General features: G+C 43.3%; 1 protein-coding gene across 2 annotated transcripts in view; it reads left to right on the forward strand.

Moving 5' to 3' along the window:
* The window catches only part of NSMCE2 (NSE2 (MMS21) homolog, SMC5-SMC6 complex SUMO ligase), a 224,505-nt gene extending 203,983 nt beyond the window's left edge, over positions 1–20,522 (forward strand). For both annotated transcript variants that reach the window (XM_059995184.1, XM_059995186.1), the window contains 3 exons: positions 12,177–12,277; positions 12,689–12,795; positions 20,179–20,522. In XM_059995184.1, the coding sequence (XP_059851167.1) occupies positions 12,177–12,277; positions 12,689–12,795; positions 20,179–20,293 (323 nt within the window). In that variant the 3' untranslated portion in view covers positions 20,294–20,522. The remainder of the gene's footprint in view (positions 1–12,176; positions 12,278–12,688; positions 12,796–20,178) is intronic.
* The last annotated feature ends 517 nt before the right edge of the window (positions 20,523–21,039 follow it).

Below are 21,039 nucleotides of genomic sequence, written 5' to 3' on the forward strand. Positions count from 1 at the left end.
CCGCCAGGGCCCTTCCTCGGGCTCTGTGGTGTGGAAGATGCCCCATACCCCTCACCCCTTGCTTCCTTTCTTCTTTCTCTCTCTCCTTCCTTCCCTCCCCCTCCCCCTTCCCCTCGACCTCCTCCCCATTCTCCTTCTCTTTCTCCATCTCTCTCTGTCTCTGTCATTTTTCTTCTTCCTCCCAGTTGGCAGGGATTTTTTTCCCCCTTTGGTATGTTTTCTGTTAGGCTAACTTCAGACAAGACCCTGAAAACTGAAAACAGATGTCGAGGTGGCGCAGAGCGTCTTGTGGGTTCATCACTCTCGGAAACCCCGACTGTCTCTGCGCACTTTGCAGGCTGGGAGCTGGGCTGCGTTTTGGGTGGCTTCGCTGACTTTGCGGCTGACAGGACTGTTGAGCCTCACTAGATCTGGTCCCTCGGGCTCTCACCTTTTTAAATTTCTTCCATATGGAATGCACTTTGGGGATTAGTCCCCTTTCTTTTTTTTTTTTCTTTCTTTCTTTTTTTTTTTTTTATTTTTCCTGCGGTACGCGGGCCTCTCACTGTTGTGGCCTCTCCTGTTGCGGAGCACAGGCTCCGGACGCGCAGGCTCAGCGGCCATGGCTCACGGGCCCAGCCGCTCCGCGGCATGTGGGATCTTCCCGGACCGGGGCACGAACCCGTGTCCCCTGCATCGGCAGGCGGACTCTCAACCACTGCACCACCAGGGAAGCCCTATTCCCCTTTCTTTTTTCTATTCTTTTTTTTTTCTTGTTTAAAAATGACTACACTGTGCCACCATAAAGAAGAATTTTTAAATAAATCAAAAATAAACCTTGAGACTCTTTATCAGATGCATGTAGAAAGGAAAAATAAGCATATTTAATTAATGCCAGATTCTGAGGCGTCTTGTAACTACCATGCTGGGTAAATCCTACGGAGTAACATACCTGATTAGACTTGAGGCCTGCCCTCACTTAGTAAGACAAATAATTCCCCCTTCACTGAGCTTTATCCCACAATGGACGTCTTCAGTGCCTCTTTACCTTTTATTGTCTGAAGATCAAAATTTATCATTTATTTCGAGAAGCTTTACAAAACAAAGTATGATATTGGTGCTGGCTTTATTCTGTTATTAAAGTCTTGCATTCTACACAGGAATTTCATTTTTGTTTTGTCTAGAGCTTCGAAATTAGAGGAGATGGAAGAGAAGATGTTATATAAATTACGTTGTGTTGGATTACCTTGTAGGGGAGCAGATAAGTTTGAAATATTACAACTGTCATTAGGATAATAAATCTTGAGTGTATCAGGGATGGAAATGGTGTCATAGTCCCTGTCTTACCCAAAGCTGAAGTGTTGCAGTTTTAAGGTTGAGCAATTAAAAATTGTAAAGCTCCTTTTTAAAATATTATGATCTCTAGACTTGATTTCGTTATCTGTTTCATTTTGACAAATTGAATAAACAAATCCATCCATCCCCATTGCCATGAGTCCTACTTTCTTCTTAAATATTACTTGGTCTCGTAAACAGTACTGGTTATAAAAAGTACAAATGAAATAATTATTCTTCAAAAATTAAAAAATGCCCTTGATTCCTTCTCTACTGCCAGTTCACATATACAGTAGTTATGCCACCAGGACACAGTGGACTGCAATATTTTGTCATATTTTCTTTCAGTCTTTTTTCTGTATACCATATTTAAGATTATTTAATCACACTACATATATAGTTTTAATTTCATTTTTTCTACCTCTTGTTATAAGCATTTTCTGATGATAAAGATTGTTCTTAATTTCTGTCAGATTTTGAGTGGTGATGTCACCATTCATTGAAATTCTCAGTCTGTCAGTCAAATATCTAGATTTCCCCAGTGTTTTTCTCTGTTATAAAAACTGCTGTACTTGAATGTCACTACATGTACACTCTGGCTAAACTCAATAGACTTAAGATGATTTACACATTTTTCATAACTGATGATTATTGTACTTTCCCCTGGGCAAGGGAATAGAATCAGAGATGATATAAAGACATAGTGTGGAATCGTTTGTTTCTTGGAATACGACCTCTATCATCCTGCCTTTTGGTAGTTTGCTTTTGCTTTTTGGTAGTTTGCTTTTGCATTCTCTTTTGGAACAGAGAATGGAGAGTGGAATGACCTAGACGGTGTAAAATGGCTCCCTTTCTGGAAAAAAGTAATTAGATCAAAGACCGGCTTGTCTTATTCTAAAATATTTGCCTACAGAACAGCCTTCTTTACTGTTTTCATCTTATTAGCACAGTCAGTTTATATATAACAATAATCAAAGCATTCTCTTGCTTTGGCAACCAGTCACTCAGTGAACATTTATTAAGTTCCAGCACCTTGCCTGGCTCCCTGAGAATATGAAGATAAATAAGGCAGAGCTCCTCCCCTCAAGGAATTCATAGTCTAATAGGGAAGATGGAGAAGTAAACAAATGATTACAGCATCTACAAAGATATTCTGGGGGCTGAAGGAGGTATCACCTCTGCTTTGGGGCTTCACGGAGGAAATACTTGAATTAGTTTAGTCTTGAAGTGTGGTCACAGATTGCTAGGGGAAGGGCTAGCAGAGAAGTAGAATAGCCTGGCAAGTGTGAGCAAACTGTAATGAGTTTGGGATGGATATGGGGAATGGGATTGAGGAGGGAGATGAAGATGCTCTGGGCCGACTAATGAAAAGTCTTGTTCTTGTGCTTAAGAGGCCATGGCTTTAGAAAGATGAGCTAGGGTGTAGAAGGAGGTTGGGGAGAGACTGAGGCAGAGAGATAAATAAAGAACTTTTGCAATATTCTAAATAGGAAGGCTGGGGACTTGAATTAGGACAGCAGCAGTGAGCATGAAAAAAGAAGGAGACAGAGTCAAGGTAGTTTAAAGATAGAGATTGGAAAGCGTATAGAAATAAGTTGCATCTACTGTGTTGGGTACCTGGAGAGGTGGTATTTGCAACCCTCTAAAATAAGGAAACATAAGATGGACCCAGATGGGATTTCTCACCTTCTGATCTTTGCTTGCTTCATACTCTTCCGTGGATCTAAACAATTGAGAGCTGTATACCTTCTCGATGCCGGCAAATCAGTTTTCCTATCATGTGGTTTTCTAGTTAATTGCCCAAAGCAAAGAAATAGAATGTGTGCATTCGGTGGTCTGCTTTTTCTTAGAAACCTAGAGATGGGCATCAACCTTCTCTGTACTTGCTTAACAAGTACTAAATGCATGTACTGAATTTGGGGATATTTTCAGTATTTATTGACTTAAAGTGGATATTGTATGACCAGATCTCAAAGGATTGGTTTTTGTCCCACCAGTAGAATGCCCCGGGTTCTGATTACTTTAAAACCCTCGTATTTTGACATACGACGTATTTTGACAGTATTTAAAGAAATGGAGGCAAATTAATACATGATGTCAGCTGAGGACAAAGAACGTGTCTAAAACAACAGCAGATAAATTAACAAGTGCGTGATAATGTGACAGGGTACATCTTATGAAAATCTCAGCTCATTTGGAGGTTATAAGCTGAAACTCTTTATTCAGTTTACTTTCAAGATCTTTAGAGGAGTTTGTTGAAAGAGCTGTGGAAGTGAAAGCGGCCAGGAAACTAAAGATGTTGATAGTGCCCGGTCAGCTAACTACACCTGGGCTAACTTAGGCCTCCCTCTGCCCTGGGCATGGAAGGGCTCATCCCATTCAGAATCCTGGGTCGAGCAATCTTGTGGTTTCTCTTTGGGTGAGTCCATAGCACATCGTTTTCATTTAATAGAGCATATATGTTGCAGGTACCCACTCTATGCTAGCTCCGTGGGAATTCTGAGTAATAATATTAATAATCATAACAATATTTATTGACCCCCCCTGCTATTTGCCAGACACCCTTCGAAGAATTTTTCATACATTAGTTCATTTAATCCTCATACAGCTCTGTGAAGTAAGTTCATTCTCTGTGAAGTAGACTGTAAACTCCACTTTACAGCTGAGAAGATGGAAACAGAAAAAGGTAAAGTAACTCACCCAGGAGCACCCAGCTGATAAAGTGATGGGACCAGGATTTAAACCCGGGCAAGCTGTCTCCGAGCCCATGTTCCTAAACGCGCTAATCCTCACTGCCTGAGTGTCCTTCCCTCTTCTTATCACACCTCCCTGGAGAGCCTGGCTTAGTCATCACTTTCTCAGGGAGGTTCACCTTGATTCCTCACCCCACCTTCCGAGATCTTCTAGGTTACTCTTCTTCTTTGTACAAAACATATTTGTTATTTCACTCCCTGCACAGAATATAAGTGTTTGTATCTGTCTCTCCCACCAGACGTGATTTTAATCCTCTTCATATCCATGGGCATTTGTGTAGTGTTTGGCACAGAGCAGGTGTTCCATGAATACAGCTTGAGTTGAGTTGTTTTGGCTTGAACACACAGTGCTTGTCCTCAAGGAGCTTTCAATCTACCTAGAAAAGAAGTTCCATCCACATGAAACAACTGAATAATGAAGCAATTTAAACTAAAAGCGTATGGTATATACAGTAGGTGTTATAGGATTGCAAAGGAAGGAGATTGGCTGCAGGGATTGGGTTAGGTTGAGTCTGGATGGGTTGGCTTGTGTCTGGTTGGACTGGATTGGATTGGATTGGGTTGGATTGAATTGTATTGGATATGTATAGCTTCTTCCAAATGTGTAGAATCTGAGATGAATGTTGACGATAGCTCACCGAAGAAGGGAGAGTACTGATCACAATGTTGACCTGAGGTAGCTGCGAATTAAGTGCTCATGGTTAAGGGGGCAGCAGAGTTGTTTCAGACAGTGTGAGCTGAAAGATCCTCCTCATTGTCACCGATCAGTTAGGAGCTCCTCAGAGAGGCTGACCCTGTTAGTTCCTGGGAGCTTCTTGCCACAGTATCTTGTATGTGCATAGCCCTCACAAGACTGCTTTGTGTTGTATTTGTCTGTCCTGTGTGACTGAACTCCCTGAGGGCAAGGATTATTTTTTGCCAATACCAAGCATACAACCTGGCACAAAGTAGTGATAAAAATAACCATAGCAGCAACAATTTACAGTTATATAGCATTGGTTTATAATAAAATATATACATGATAAATAACGTTTATCAGAACCTAACTATGTTCTATCCATTGTTCTGATTGTTAACTCAATCTACTTTTGGTGAATATTTTTTGCTGAAATTGTGTTTGTTGAATTTTTCTATCCTATGAAGAGTATAACACCTAGGAAATTTTTGATTCTGTAGGCCCTTTCTGGACATGATCTGCATTTTAATTCTGCAAAAGCTGTTCACACACAGAAGAGTCTTAGCTCTTAGCCAGTGCCAGAGAGTTTCAAAACTAGGATTCCCTCAATAGTAACTTGACCCAACCAAAGTGCTAGCATTCAGGGCAGGCCACTCATCCCAGGAAGAAACTAAGAAGCATTCAGGACAGGCCACTCATCCCAGGAAGAAAGTAAGAACAAGGCTAGATACCCATTAGTAGTAGAGTAGACCCCAAAACAACGGGCACGCACGCACGCACACACACACTCCTCTTAATTCCAAGCCAAAGAGACCGAGCCTGCTGACCCACTTCTTTTTCCGTTTGGAGTCTAAGACATGTCCGAGTTCACAGATGAGGCCACTCATAACCCCGCCTGTGGGCTGCTTGGTGGGGCAACAAGTCAGGAGTCGGCACAGACACATACGCAGACACTGTGACTGCAGAGCTTCCAACTTGGAATCAACCTTCTTTTGCAGGTGAGGGAGGGGATCTCCCAGGTACCAGCTGAGCTGCTCCAAATGCACTATCCCAGAACAGTGCAAGTAAAATAATCCAGGCAGCCCAATAAGCATTTCAGGCAGGCAACAAATATTTGTAAAATATTTGCTACTAACTTTTAAGGGAAAAGTGCTTTTAGAAAAATGTCTGAGGCTTAATTGAAAAAACACATAGCAATCAACTTTTATTCCCAGCTGACGTAAGACTGTCTGTCAGCCAAATTTGGGTTGCCTGAAGACAGACAAGTGACTAATACTAGGGCTGTGTGTGGCCAGGCCCAAGTGTATTTTCTGACCACAAAACCATGTCTGGATTCTCCTTTGTAATTACTACACAGCCTGTTATAATCGTAACACTTACATTTACTTGCTGCCTTTGACGTGGAATTCAGGGTCCAAGGCTGTACCCCAAGCTAGAGTGAAGTCCTCTCTGTTATTTGCCTAAAACCTGTAAAATCATTATTGTGTGAGACATGTGTGTGTGTCTGTGTCTGTGTGTGTCTGTGTGGCCGCATCTGTTAAATATGTTAAGTATATCCTTGTGAAAAGTATGCCCACTCCTGCCTTGTTGGATGAAGCACTTTACTAATGGGATGTCTATTGAACACCTACCACTACATGCCAAGGACATTTTAGAATCTAGGAAACAGCAATGAACAAGACAGTGAAGTAGAGAGAAGAAGAGAGGGAGACAGAGAAGACAGAGTAGAAGAGAGGGAGACAGACAAGAAAGTAGCCCTTAAAGAGATGCTCTGTGCAGTCACAACAGAGCGATGGGGTAGAGGAGGGCTGGTGTCTTCTTTCGTTTACGAGGTCAGAGAAGGCCTCTCCAAAGTGATAACATTGAAACCGACATTGTAAAATGACAAGAAGGAGTAGCACAAGCAAAGATCCGGAGGGCAGAACATCCCAGGCAGGTTAGGATAGCAGCCGAAGACGAGAGAGAGCTTGGCATGTTCAGAAGCAGAGGAAAGACCGGTGCGGCTCGAGCACGGTGGGTGAGAGGGGGACTGGTCAGAGGAGCTGGCTGTGTAGGCCCCTGTAAGAAGCAGGCGGGGGTGGAGGGGTGGAGGTCGTGCCCCCTGTAAGAAGCAGGGATTCTAGTTAGGAGGCTCCTGAAGAGGTCTGGGCAGAAGGCCATAGTGCTTTGGACTAAGATGCAGTAGAAATCGAGAAAAGAGGCTAGATTTCGATTTAGGGAATATAGTTGAGAACCAGTCAACAGAACTTGCCAGTGGTTTGGATGTGAGGAATGACGGGAAAGGAATAATCAAGAATGATTCCAGGGACCTCCCTGGCGGTCCAGTGGTTAAGACTCCACGCTCTCAATGCAGGGGGCACTGGTTCGATCCCTGGTTGGGGAGCTAAGATCCCGCATGCCTCACAGCACGGCCAAAATAAATAAGATAGGTAGGTAGATAGATAGATAGATAGATTCCAAAGGTTTGGGCTCAAGCACCTAGGAAGAGGATGACTGAGATGAGGATTTAGCTGTTCACTGACAGTCATCACTGACTAACCGTGAACCCACATCTTGGGATCCAATAAATGCCCTCCCCCACCTCCTAACCTCACATCACTGGGGAATATTCATAGACTTTTGGAAATCCTTGATTGTTTACCTAATTACTACTACAAGCATTTTCATGTCTTCTCCTTTTGATTTTTATTTAATGACATCAAAAAAAATCCCATTCAAGTTACTAACTCAGTCCTGATACCTCCCTCCTGGGTGCTCTGTAGATATTAGTTCCTGCCCAGGTTTCCCTCCTCAGCACTTCGCTTGGGTGCCCTGGGCCTCGGGCATGGATGTTAGGTGTGGGTCTGAGACCCATCTGGGCGGAAGCTGACAGCTGGCGCGTATACTTCTGACAGCATATGCCGTGTTTATGTGGATGGAAAACAGTGTGACTCATCATCTTGTTCTTCCTTTTTTAATCAGAAATTCTTTTTGAGATCTCTTGAATAACAAACGGATTGAATCTGCTTACTTCTTTATTATAATGGTGATATTTTCTACTTTTGCCTTAAAAATATTGTGGAGGCTTCAGTTTTCTTGTCTATTCAGTAGGAATAACAATAGAGTTGTTCTTCATGGGTGTTTTGTGCAGATTAAATGAAATAATGTATATAAAGTGCTTAGCATAGTAGCTGCTATGTAGCAGTCAGTAAACTTGAGGTATTATTAGTAATAAAGTAATAATCTGGGGGAGGGAGGGATGGCTCCCAGAACCTATACACTGGTTTTAGTATTCAAATTAAGCAGGCCAAGAAAGTAGAGCTATACATTGATTTACCGTACTAACTCCCTGCCTGACTTTGGACAAAACCTATAATGTCTTTGGATCTCCGTTTTCTCCAATAAATGAGGGAATAAGGATAAATAACCTCAGTTTAAAACTTTTGTGATTCTAGTAGACGATCTGTATTTTTTCTCTCCAATCTTCCTTTCAGCGGGCTTATCAAAAAGTTTTGTCTTTGGGCTTCCCTGGTGGCGCAGTGGTTGAGAGTCCGCCTGCCGATGCAGGGGACGTGGGTTCGTGTCCCGGTCCAGGAGGATCCTGCATGCCGCGGAGTGGCTGGGCCCGTGGGCCATGGCCTCTGGGCCTGCGCGTCCGGAGCCTGTGCTCCGCAGCGGGAGAGGCCACAGCAGTGAGAGGCCCGTGTACCGCAAAAAAAAAAAAAAAAAGTTTTGTCTTTTTGTATAGATTAGTGTAAGTGACATTTATTGCCAGATGTGACCTTTTGTTTTAGCACACTGTAGAATCCCAACGTTCATATCACTTTCTATAAATATAGATTTCGGGTGAGGAAATGTTCTAGCTCAAGAGAAGTTTAGCTGTTGCGGCTCTTTCTCTTTTTAGACTCTCGGTCCGTGGACTATTACTCACCATTGGCATTCTTTCCCAGTCTCACTTATGTCACCTTCTTCTTTCGTGATCGCTGCTGTTGATAGCCACCTACAGCTTCTAAGTTCCCCACTCAGCCTTCCCTAGTGGTTGGCATTGCATTTGAGTTGTGCTTTCTTGCTTCCTCTACTCTTTGAAATTTAAAAATAGAAAATTAAAAAAAAAAAAAAACCCACAGTCTTTCACATTGGCTGAACCCTGTTATTCATCCAACAGATTTTCTGGTGAATTCCACAGTATAACGTATGCAGTCAGAAATCTATCAGTTCAGAGGAAGCCCTGTGAGAAATGGACAAAGAGATACTTTTATTTTGACTGTCAAACGCACAATCAGAAATGGGCGGCAGCAGCCCGCAAGAGGAGGCTTTGGAAAGTGAATCAGAGAATCAGAATAGCTCTCAGCTCTGCTCCTTGACTTTTCTCCTTACCTGTCCAACTTTCCTGAACCATCGTGAAGAATAATTGGGTTGGGGCTTCCCTGGTGGCACAGTGGTTGAGAGTCCGCCTGCCGATGCAGGGGACGCGGGTTCATGCCCTGGTCCGGGAAGATCCCACATGCCGCGGAGCGGCTGGGCCCACGAGCCATGGCCGCTGAGCCTGTGCGTCCGGAGCCTGTGCTCCACAACGGGAGAGGCCAGAACAGTGAGAGGTCCGAGTACCGCAAAAAAAAAAAAAAAAAAAAAGAATCATTGGGTTGATAAGAGGACTCTTTTTTAAGAGTCTGACTCTTGTGCTATTCATACCAAAGACAGGTCCTGGGAAGCACAAAGACTCTTCATAGATCTAAGGAAAATTATTTCAGAAGCCGCAACTCACATCACAGCAAACATACTAAACTATGGCAACTTCCACATTAAATATAATTTTATTGCTGGCAAAATTTTTTGAAGATATTTTTACAATTTTGCTTTGGAAAACGGTTGGCTACAAGTAAGTGATTTAACCTATAATTGGCTATTAATTTCTCAGCAATTATCTTAGCATACTTGGGAATTATTAAATTAAAACCTAAATCCAGCGTATATATTGCTTCCAAAGGAAATATTTTTGATTACCAAATCAACAATTAATGAAGTTAACCCAACATTACATTTTGTAGACCTTTAAAATTATTTTCCGTTTTGTAGTTATCCTGTTTTGAAACCAGTAAATGGTTTTCAAGGTCTCAGACCTTTTTATCGGCCCTTGAAAAGCTGAAAGGCCCCAGGCATCATACCTTAATGACCAATGGTTAGAAAACGCTCTGTCTGGGAAATCCTAAGCTCTGAGGGCTTCACTCTTGCCTTCTTCAAGGAATAAGCGCTGTTTGGGGGACATTTCTCTAAGAAAATACAACAAGCTGGCATATAAATAGCACTAGTTGCTAAAACAAAGAGAAACCCCTACCAAAAAAACAGAGTAATTGGGGGCAGAATCCCTGGGTTTCAGCCATAAGTTCACTGGGTGACCTTGAACAAGTGCTCTGTGGCCCTTTTCCTGTCCCCAGTAGTACTTCTCCAGCATATACTTCATCTGGCCAAGGGGGAAGGCCAGGGCCAGCAGTTGTAGGAACTAAAAGATGTGCAGAACCATCTCAACTTAAGAAAAGGGTCTCCCTCACACATTAAAAGCGAGGCACTTTTTAATGTCTATATTCAATATTTTGCCAAAATGAAAGAAGGAAGGGAAGGGAGAAGAGAGAAAGGGAGGGGAAAAAGGAGGAGGAAGGACTACACTGTCACTGCACTGTCACACTTGTGTTTAAAACACTACTGATCTTTGATTTCAGTGCAGAATGACAAGTCTGCCTTCTCCAGAAGGAAAGGCTTTCATATGAGATTCTCTCAGTACCCCATTCAGAAGCCATCTATTATCTAGTTTCCCTTGGTGAGGGGCAAGGACCATGAAAAGAACACAGATATCAGAATCAAATAAGTTATATTCAAAGCTAGCCCTACCACTCATTTACTCAGCAGTTCCCAAAGTGTGGGCCAGGAACGCCTAGGGTACTCTGAGAGCCTTTCAGGGTACCCACAAGGTCAAAACTATCTTCATAATAATACTAAGATGTCATTTGCCCTTTTCACTCTCTTTCTTTTCATAAGTGAATTTTTCCAGAGGCTATGTGATGTGATATCACGACAGACCAGACACATATACACAGATATCAAAATCCAACTACCTTATGATGATCTTTGATAATATCTGAACTGGAATCTCCTCCAAATCTTTTAGAAAACTCCACTAATGGAATCTAGTTGAGAAACTGAAGGAAGAAAACTATAATATATAGTTCTTCTTCACTCATGAGTGAAGTTCTTCACTCATTAGGCCCTCTTCTTTCCTTGACCAAAGCCTACAAGCTTTTTGCTCCTTTATCAGGTACTGTGTCCTTTGATTTAATTTTATTCATCCCCCCAAATGAGAATAATTCCAATGAAGTATTCCCTGACTTTCGATGTACAATGGATTACTAGAGTTATATTTATTGCTCTGCCCTGCAGACCGTGATACTCACCTCTCTGCCACCATAGAAAGCATCAGAAACATCATTGTTGTTGGAAGTTGCCTCAAGGAGCCATTACACTATGGAGTGGATGGAAAGACACATTTTAGGATAAATATAATTTTGCTCACTTATTTTCATTCTTTGAAATTGTTTAAACTAGGCCTTCTTAAACCTCTAATCACTTCTTACTGGACAGAAATTAAATGTGTAGACATTATTTTTAGACTGGCGAAAAAATAAATATATAGTATGCAAACCGTGAAAAAAAAATCCAACTATCTTCTATTAAGCCACACATTAAAGATATTTTCACAAATGTAAAGCAATGCCACTCTTATCTCTAACTTGTTTTTGTTCTGGAAAATATAATTACTTTTAATTTTTTTAATGTCATTTATGTTCACATGTCATGGGGTTGTTCTTTTTAAATGAATTAATAAATACATGTTTTTAAATTCCTAAGTCTTAATGTCTAACATGGCAAATCTTGATAAATATAAACCACATTTTAAAAGTTTATTGGCATCCTCAATAATTTCTAAAAGTACAAAAGGGTTCTAAGACCAAAAAGTTTGAGAATCGCTGTATCGTCCAACAGTAACTATCATTTATTGAATGTGTCTTTGTGCCAGGAGCTATGCAGAGCACACTAAATTCTTCACCTCTTAATCTCTGCAATAAAGTTATAGAGACGTTAAAAACAGACCTCGCTAGCACGAGGTCTCACAGCTGGAAGTGACAAAGATAACCACGTCCTTCTGACTCCAAAGCCACATTCTTGATTAGTGAACAGTACTCCCTCACAAATTCACTCTCTGTAACTTTGAAAAAGTTATTTCGCTGCTCCAAATCTGTTTCCTTACCAAACATGGGCAGAGTCCTGCCTCCCCTGCAGAAGAGTCAATATGCATCCAGGCGCCTAGCACAGGGGCTAACACCAAAGAGACCCTTCCATCCCTTCCTGTCCTTGACATGTTAGACCAACGAGACTCAGCAACTTCCCTTTTTTCCCTCTAGATGGTCTTCAAGCAGACAGAGAGGCTGACGGCACAGAAGGAGTTGATGAAGATATGATTGTGACCCAAAGTCAGACCAACTTCATCTGCCCCATTACACAGGTACTGTTTTCTCCTCCTTCCCCTGAAAGAAAAAGCGATTCACTTCATAGAGGCAAAGGGTTCCTGTTTGCTTTCTGACTTCATTTCATGTCTAGAGTTGAGGAGGGAGGAAAGGAAAGGGATGAGAGTTGAAGAGTATACCTGGGAAAGAGTTTTCAGTCAGTGATGCCCTTAGGGATCTAGGAGTAAATTCCTGGCCCACAGGCCAAGTGTCATTGGTGCCACTGGTCTCCCTGCATTTTCTGATGTGGTCATTTGCCCTAGGAGTTATCTAGAGCCATGAGATGGGGAGGTTAAACCTCGGAAGCCCCAGGTCTAGGCAAACATAGTGCCAAATAATTGTTGGCTTGGAGAAGTTACTGGAAGCTGATCACTATCATTCCTGAAAGCCTGATGTCTCCTTGATTGCAGTTGGAAATGAAGAAGCCAGTGAAAAATAAAGTGTGTGGCCACACCTATGAAGAGGAAGCCATTGTTCGCATGATTGAGTCCAAGCACAGGCGGAAGAAAAAGGCCTGGTGAGTTGCCGCGGGAAGGGAAGTGACACCTTCCCAGCGGTGGTCAGTCCGAGGCAGTGCGTTCACGCTGGAGGAAAAGTCATTTAAACTTCTCCCCTGAAGTCCATTCAGCCGGAGGGATCGTGTCAACATGGAAAAACAGGACATGAGGGAACAAATTAGTAATCTGTTCAGGAAGAAACTAAAGGAGCTTCAACCACACCTTCAGAACATGAGAAAAAGGAATTGGATGTAATGTTAATCATTAGATAATAGGAATTTTTATGAATTTGTGCTGGAGCCTGAAAAAAATAGAGAACTGTGATACTGAGAGATTTCTTTTCCCCTTTCTATATGCACTTACCCAAAGAAGAAGGAATGGTTAAAAAAATAATTTTTTTTTTTTTTGCATCCTGCAATACAGGGAGTTTGTTTAAAAAAAATATTAAGTCATCATCCTAAGATAAGAGTTCGTATCCAGTTGGTCTTGATGATCAAGATTTGATTGTCCGGGAAAACCTTTCATATCTTTAATTACATAAATAACTTCCCAAATGGTTTAAGTAAATTCATGGATGACTGCAATGAGAAAAAAAATGTTAATTGGAATGTTTAGAGAATCTTTCTTTTATATATATATTTCTACCCCTTTCTCTCTCTCTCTCACGCACACACACACACACACACACATGCTCCAACCCTGGGGGACCATGGCTCAGTTCCTGTAATAACCTAGAAACCTGAGTTGGCTAGCCTAGCTTTGACTTGGTTGGCATTTCTTATGCTTTTATCACAGATTTGTCGAAGGAATGGAATTGCAGGTGTGACCAGTTCTCAATGGACTTGTGATAACAGTCCCTTTGATGTGTGGCTTGCTTCTCCATCACCCAGAAGTTTGCTGGTCCAGACCTAGAACTGGAATTCCCCACCACTCCTCATCTGGGTGTGGACTTAAAGATAGGGCATTTGAGACTGCAGATATCTTGACGGTCATTCAGTCAAGTAGTTTGCCCTATTTATTCTAGAAGAACTGCCTAATGATTACAAAATCGAGATTGTTTGAGCACATTTTTATCTGTTTTGACTTTCCAGCTTACAACTGAGATACCATATTTCCCTAAGGAACCTTTCATTTTCCCTTGTGAGTGTAATTTTCTTTGTTTCTGGACTTCTAAGGCTTCTTTTTCTCCTTTTTTCTATGTTTAGTCTCTGAAAAACAAAATTTTAATTTGTTGACATAATTGCTAAGAATAGGTATTCCCAGATAGTTCTATGTCACAGGTCTTCTTCCTTAAAGTTTGTGACATTCTCCTCTAGTCAGATTTGAAAAGGGCAGGCACTGATACAAAAGCACATTTCTCCCAAGTCCCAGGATGGCTGGGAGCAACTCCCAGAGCAGGCTCACATTTAAGTGCATCTTCTTGATTACATACTTTGATTTTCTAATGTCCTTTGCCTTTTTTGAATTGTAAATGATGTTTGGAAGCACTTGAGTAACACCCGTCATTTGGAAAAGGTGGGTATTTTTCTGTCGTACTTCTATAACTCGGGTGCAGATTCCGCAAACTCTGCAGGTTCTCATAGCTTAGTTAAGAACAGTTAAGTCCAAGTGGAGGAAGTCTGGAAGGATTACAGCGAAGGTACTATGTTTGCTGGGCCTTGAAAAATGAGAAGGATTTCAGAGAATGGTGAAGAAGACTCTTTCTAGCCAAGAGGCTCGCCCTATTCAGAGTCTGTTCCCCTTGGGGGATAGTAGGTACAGCAACAGTTATTGCATGTTAGCCGGTGATTAGAAGGATGCTCTGGACAATAGCAATAGGGGAATGGTGTATGTAAATTCTCTCTCTATTCTATACTCATTGTAGAGGGTGTTAAATGTCATGATTTCATTAGTTTCCTCATCTATAAATTGATGATAATAGTTGTAATTGCCTCATTGGTATGTTTGGAATTTGAATAAGATATATGTAGAGCACTTAAAGTACCTGTCACATGGTCAGTAAACTTTATCCCCCATCATCATTATCCTCATCATCATTCTTGCCACCATTATTCTGTAGGCATGAGAGAACACTGCAGGGTTTTGAGGGAATAAGGCGAGTCAACCTGGCTTTTAGGAAGTTACTCCAGTAGCAGTTCAAGAGATGGATGAATAAAGGCATGAGGTGAAGATGTCAATTCAGACGCTTTTGCAGTAGATTAAGTTACAGATAATGAGAGCTGGGATTGAGGCAGCAGTCATAGGTGGAGGGAAATGAGGAGGAACACGATCGTGGAGGTACGATGGACAGAATTTGGGAGCCGGAAGTTGAAGGGAACAAGTGGAAGGATGACTGACATTTCTAAACTGGGTGTCTAGAAGGATGGCGATGTCATTAGCCGACAGAGAGGTCGTAAGGGGAACACATTTAGGAAGGCATATAAGAGGCACAGTTTGGGTCATGCTAAGTTTGAGATCCTAGCAATACAGCCATCTGGAGGTATCCAGGAGGCACAGAAAATGTGGGTGTTTGAGCTCGGAGAGAGCTCTGAGTGTGAGATGTTGACTGTAAGGTTATCGATACAGAGGAGTCAGAGCAGCACAGGTACAGCTCTGGACCAGGTGTGACAGCCAGCTGAGAACCCCCAAGGACGGGACCTTGGCCTGGCTCTGAGCAATGCGAGGCCAGGATCCAGCTCTGCTCTGCTTACCGCGTTCCCCCAGCACCTAACATAGACCCACAAAAAAGCATTCTGCCATTTTGAAAGGGCAATCAAAGGAAGAAGACTCCAAGCAAGCAGTCTGAGACGTAGCCAGGAGAGAAGGGATGAGAGATAAGCGAGTTGGATATCACAGGAGCCAGTGCTGGAGTGCCAGGTACATTGTATTCGGCAACAGGTTAGAATCCAGGGCCTCTTCAAATCCTGCTCCAGAGGTTCCTGATTAAACGCGAATTAGTGTTGTTTCCCAGGACACAAGTTAGGGCGATGAGCAGTTCTGGCTTCCCTTTGTTTAGAAATGTCTATGACACATCCAGTCTGAGAAATCTCAGTTTTTCCTCCTTGTTGGTTCCAACTATGTTTTGTCAGACAGGAGTTCCAGTTACATTGTGTTACTGGCACTGACTCCATTTTAAAGTCTCCATTGTTGAGACTTTAGCCCTAACTGAATACAATAGTTAGAATAATTCCTTAAAACACATCTCTTAATAACCAGGCTGTTTATTATCTTACTAATAAAGCTGCCTTATGATTTTCATCTTAATAAAATATTTCCTGTTATCCATAGTCATTTCTTTCCTTTTTTGTTTAAGAACAGAGGCTATATTAACAAACAGTCACATTTAAGAGCACGGAGAGTACAATTAAGTTGAACAGAAAGGTGTCGTTGAATAGCAGAACTCCAGCATTGCGCTTGGAGGCCCTATTTTAACCATTTACCAACAAGTCCATTAACCTCTCAGAGCCTCAGTGTCTTCATCTGTAAAATGGAAATAGCGACATCTCACAGAATTTCAGGATCAAAGGAACAGTGGGGAATTCCAGTCTAGGCCTGGACCAGCAAATTTCTTGGCAGTGGAGAAGCAAAGCACTCAGGAGAAAGCTCTTTTTGGACTATAGCGCGCTGAACAAATAGCAGTCGGGTTATTGAGGTCAAGACTGTTCATGTTTGTATTACTTACCTCACTGCTTGGTGACACATTATTTTAGACTCAGAGGATGTAGGATAGAGTTACACTCTGTGTTTAGGTATGGTGGGAATCCATCCCACTCACATTTCCAGACCTGCTTTCTAGAGCTGGGCTGGACTTTGGAATTCTTGGGGCCCAGATCCAGGAGCTCGTCAGACCCAGAATCCTGTACTTTTGAGCTGATGCTGAGGCCTAGGGTCCCCAGAGCCTCTGGGGCCCTCTAAGACTCGGTCCCTTCACTCAGCAGACACTTACACGCTTGCCCGCTGCTGCAGTGGAATGTTCTGCCCTGTCCGTGACCCCAGTTCAGGACCCAGCCTCTCCTTCCAGGCCTGTAGGTCTGACTCTTTCACAGTAATGACACGAGAGCTTAAGACTGTGTGTTGCCACGCCTATCTTGCTCACCAGGATGTCGTGGGGATGAATGCACTAATGCTTATAGAGTGTTCTTTCTCCGGAGGAGGAGTGCCCTGATTCAGTATCATGTCATTATGACCTTGTCTTCTCCTCTTTAGTTTAGAAACTTGTGTTTGTTTAATTGAGACGGGGTGAGAAACAAGGTTCTCCTGCATCGACCTCTCCTCCGGGAAGCCTTCCCGGAACCCCCATTTGTGCTGCGCAAGGTGCCCCGCCCCTGTGCTCCCACAACGCCTGCCTCCTGCCAGCGTTGTAGGTGGGCCCGGCTCTTCTCCACAAGGTTCTAGAGAACAGAAGTTGTGTCCTAGAGCAGGAACCAGCTTATCGAGCACCTGAGTGAATTCCTGGACCGTTGTCGCACGCATCCTACTCATTCTCACAGCAACGCTATGCTCTGCCTTCCTAGAGGAAGAAACTGAGGCCCATTAATGACATCAGTTGCCCAGAGTGTCACAGCCAGGAGGCTTGAGCCCAGGTCTTTTTCACCCTTGAGCCTGTAGTGTCTTTAGGCCGTCTGGCTCCCGTTGGGAGGGCTTTTTGGTTAATACCTCTGTCCCCTGGGCTGATACCCTAAGTGAGCTCAGACCTCTTTGTCTGACACGGGTGGCCCTGGGTTAATGTGCACGCCAGCTCTGCAACTGACTGGTGTGGTTAATCCCATCACACATTCTCAGAATGCTCTCATTTACTGACTAAAACCACTGATGTCATCAGGAAGTCCTCCCCACCTCCCTCTCCACTTCCCTAAAGCAGCTTATTCACTGTCTGACTATTGGTATTAAAGACTTTGTTCTGTGAAGTGGGGGAGATTACAGCCTGGCAGTCAGTGAGAATGATCAGTGGGTTGATAAGCATTAACGGAGGGTCATCCCAGCCACCGACTTCAGGTTGCATTTCCATGTCATGGAAGTTGAAGTGATGAAAACTGCCTTTGCTGAAGTCAGGAAAGCGTCTGTATCCTTTTCATAATCTCACCTTATTTACTTTCATACTGAAAGAAAGAATTCACTTTGAGACAGCAGGGTGTTGTAAACCAGTGTAAAGCATTTCTCAAGCACCTCCAATCCTTCCCCTAACGCAAAGCCAAGTCATCATACCTGGGCCAAATCACCCCCATCGTCTTTCATGTGATTGCCTTTCTTTAATCACATTTTAACACATGTCCCCAGCCATACAGGACACATTTCAGTATTTTGAATATAAACGTTGTTAGCAAGCATACTATTCATTACATTGGTTAATGCTCCTCTAATATAAAGAGGCCTTGGGCCAGAAACAAAGACCAAGAGAAAGTATAACTTTTGTGTTGAACTGTGGAGCTTTCTACCGCTGGACAGATTGGAGCTCCCATGATCTGCTTTCTTCCCCTTCTGGTTTATAGCGTTTGTCTTGAATTTGCTCTTTTTGATCTGTGCTTTTTGGAGGGCTGTCTCAGATCACTGAGCCAGAGCTCTGTGTGGGGCAGGAGCCTATATTTGTATTTTACAGCTGGGTGCTTGGAACTAGCACAGGGCCAATCACATAAGAGGGTCAAATGAACGCACGAATGTGCGCCCGTCTGTGTTGGAGGTATGCAGTCTATAGACAGATCAGCAGCTTTCATCAGGAGACTGGGGATAGTCATAGGAGATGGTGAAGGGAATGAAAGCTATTGAGCACTGTGTTGCCTGGAGCCCCGTGAGATTGGGATTCTGCCCTATTGTAAATCTGAGGACACAGAGGCTCCAGAAGGTAAAGTGAGTTGCCGGTGGTCTCATAATGAGCAAGTAGGCATTGGGGTTAGAGTTCAGACCTAGGTTGGCTTGACTCCAAAACTGGGCACTCCACCAGAGTCTGGTTCATGTTGAGAAGAAATCAGGTGACTTCATCCAGCCCACTGCCTTCAGAGGAGACCACATGTAAACAGAACCGTGACTCACCCACTGATTTCTTCAGCCACAGCTTTTCCCCTGAGTCCCCATCAGCCCACTCAGTCTCTCCACTGCGAGGACTAGTGGGCATTTCAGAGGCAACATGTAGCAACCAGGACTCCTGCCTGACTCCATCCTCTCCCGGCTTTCCCGTTGTTTCCATGGAGATGAAGGGTATCACCATTCCCCTTCAGCTGGGGCCAGACTCTGCACAAAGCTCAGCTCTTTCCTTTACCCTCCACATTGGGTCCATCAGCAAGTCCCATAGGTTCTATTTCCGGTTGTATCCCAAGGCTGCTCACTGCTACATCCTCATCCAAGCTGCCCTCACTCTGCTGGCTGCTGCACAACCCCCCTCTCTCCCCTGCTTCCCCTCTGCCTGTGTTCTGTATTAAACAGCCAGAATCGTGTTTTCTAAATGTAAGCCAAACCCCATCCCTCCCCTATCTCCACCCCTCCATTGTTTTCACATTTGAAATAAAATCCAAAGCCCCACACGCCCTCCAACCAAGTCTCCAAATGCCCTCCCTCTTGCCCTGGGCATTCCAGCCACACTGACCTTGTTCTTACTCCGGGGCACCAAGCGGCTATCTCCTCGACTTCTACACGTGCTGCTGCCCCAGCCCGAGCCTCACGCAGCCCTTGTTCTAGATAAGACCTCCCAGTGAGCCTTGCCCTGACCCCCTCTAGATAAGCCCCTTAGCTCACACTCTCTCCCTTGACCCTGCTTTTTAGCCTTTGTAGCACTTAATGCCACGTGAACTCACAGCAAGCATCTATGCAGTTGAGTTAGCGAAGATCTGTCTCCCCCACTGCAAAGTGAGCGCTGTGAAGTGGGCATTGCCCTGCCCCCAGTGCTGGACAGGCCCTGGCTTAGTGAACAAATGACCCGGTGAACAAATGAATAAGCGCACATCGGTCCTGATTTTTTAAGTGTGCTCCTTTTTTGGTAAAATGTCCTCACGTAAACACTACTCAGCCGTAAAAAAGAATGAAATTTTGCCATTGGTAGCAACATGGATGGACTTGGAGGACGTTATGCTAAGTGAAATAAGTCAGAGAAAAACAAATACTGTGTGATATCACTTATCTGGGAATCTAAAAAATACAACAAACTAATAAAACAAAAAAGAAGCCAACTCACAGAGAACAAACTCGTGGCTCTCGGTGGGGAGAGGGAGGGGGAGGGGCAAGATAGGGGTGAGAAGAAAAACAAGGGGTTATTATGGGATTATATGAAATCACCTGTGTGAAACTTTTGAAAATTGTAAAACACTATAGAATTTAAAGAATCTTTCATTCAATTAAAAAAAAAATGCCCTCACTTAAATTCTTGCATGTGAGAGAAGTTTATGCTGAAGGCATTAAGGTGAAGCGGCCTGACTTGATTTTCTCATCCCTCACAGTTGCCCGAAAATTGGCTGTAGCCACACAGACGTGAGAATGTCTGATCTCATCCAGGACGAGGTGCTGAGAAGGGCGATTGAGAGCCACAAGAAAAAACGTCGTCAGTCTGACTAGGAAGACCACCTGCCTGCAGGGAACTCCGCAGCCTACCTCCTACCCCAGCCATCTGTAGAGAGGAATGCTTGTCAAAGCACTTCAGCTGGCTGCATAGCATACTTTGGGGTAAAATTGAAGGTTTTAGTGTATTTGAAAGCCTTTTTCTATGTTACAGTAAACATTCAAGCATATTATATTGTTTATTTTTAAGTGTTCTGCAGTTTTAAATAAAACTTTGATTATCTGCGTGTGCCCTATCTGTGCGCCTCCCGAGGTGTAAATGCTTCCAGTGGTAAAGCCTGGGTGGTGCTACGCTTCTCTATTTCTAATCCTTCAGACTGCTTTTTATTATAGTTTTCACCAAAAAAATGTCTTGCAAGGCATGTTTGAAATGCAAACACATAGAAACACCCCCAACTGCAAGCATTTTCTATCAGGATAGTAAAGAATAGCATGAGGGTGTAAAGCAAAGCCGGCTTCCTTACCTATATTTACTTTGTATATTGACAGTTCCAAATATGTAAATGCTTTTGTCATTCTGATGGGCACAGAATGCTCCAGTAGCTGGCTTATCAGTGCGATGATAATTGATGCCATAATGGAAACTTTGCTGCAGCCTGCTGAGATCCTGAAGCGTCATCGGAAGCAACCACATCCTGGCTGTTCTCTGCCTTGCTCCGTGGCTTTCGGTAAGTGGCTTCAGCCCCGTGGGGCTGGGGGGTCTTCAGCCACGACACAAAGATATTGAATAAGATGTTCTGTAC

The sequence above is a fragment of the Delphinus delphis genome, chromosome 17, assembly GCF_949987515.2.
Source record: "Delphinus delphis chromosome 17, mDelDel1.2, whole genome shotgun sequence".
In the NCBI taxonomy this organism is placed as follows: Eukaryota; Metazoa; Chordata; class Mammalia; order Artiodactyla; family Delphinidae; genus Delphinus; species Delphinus delphis.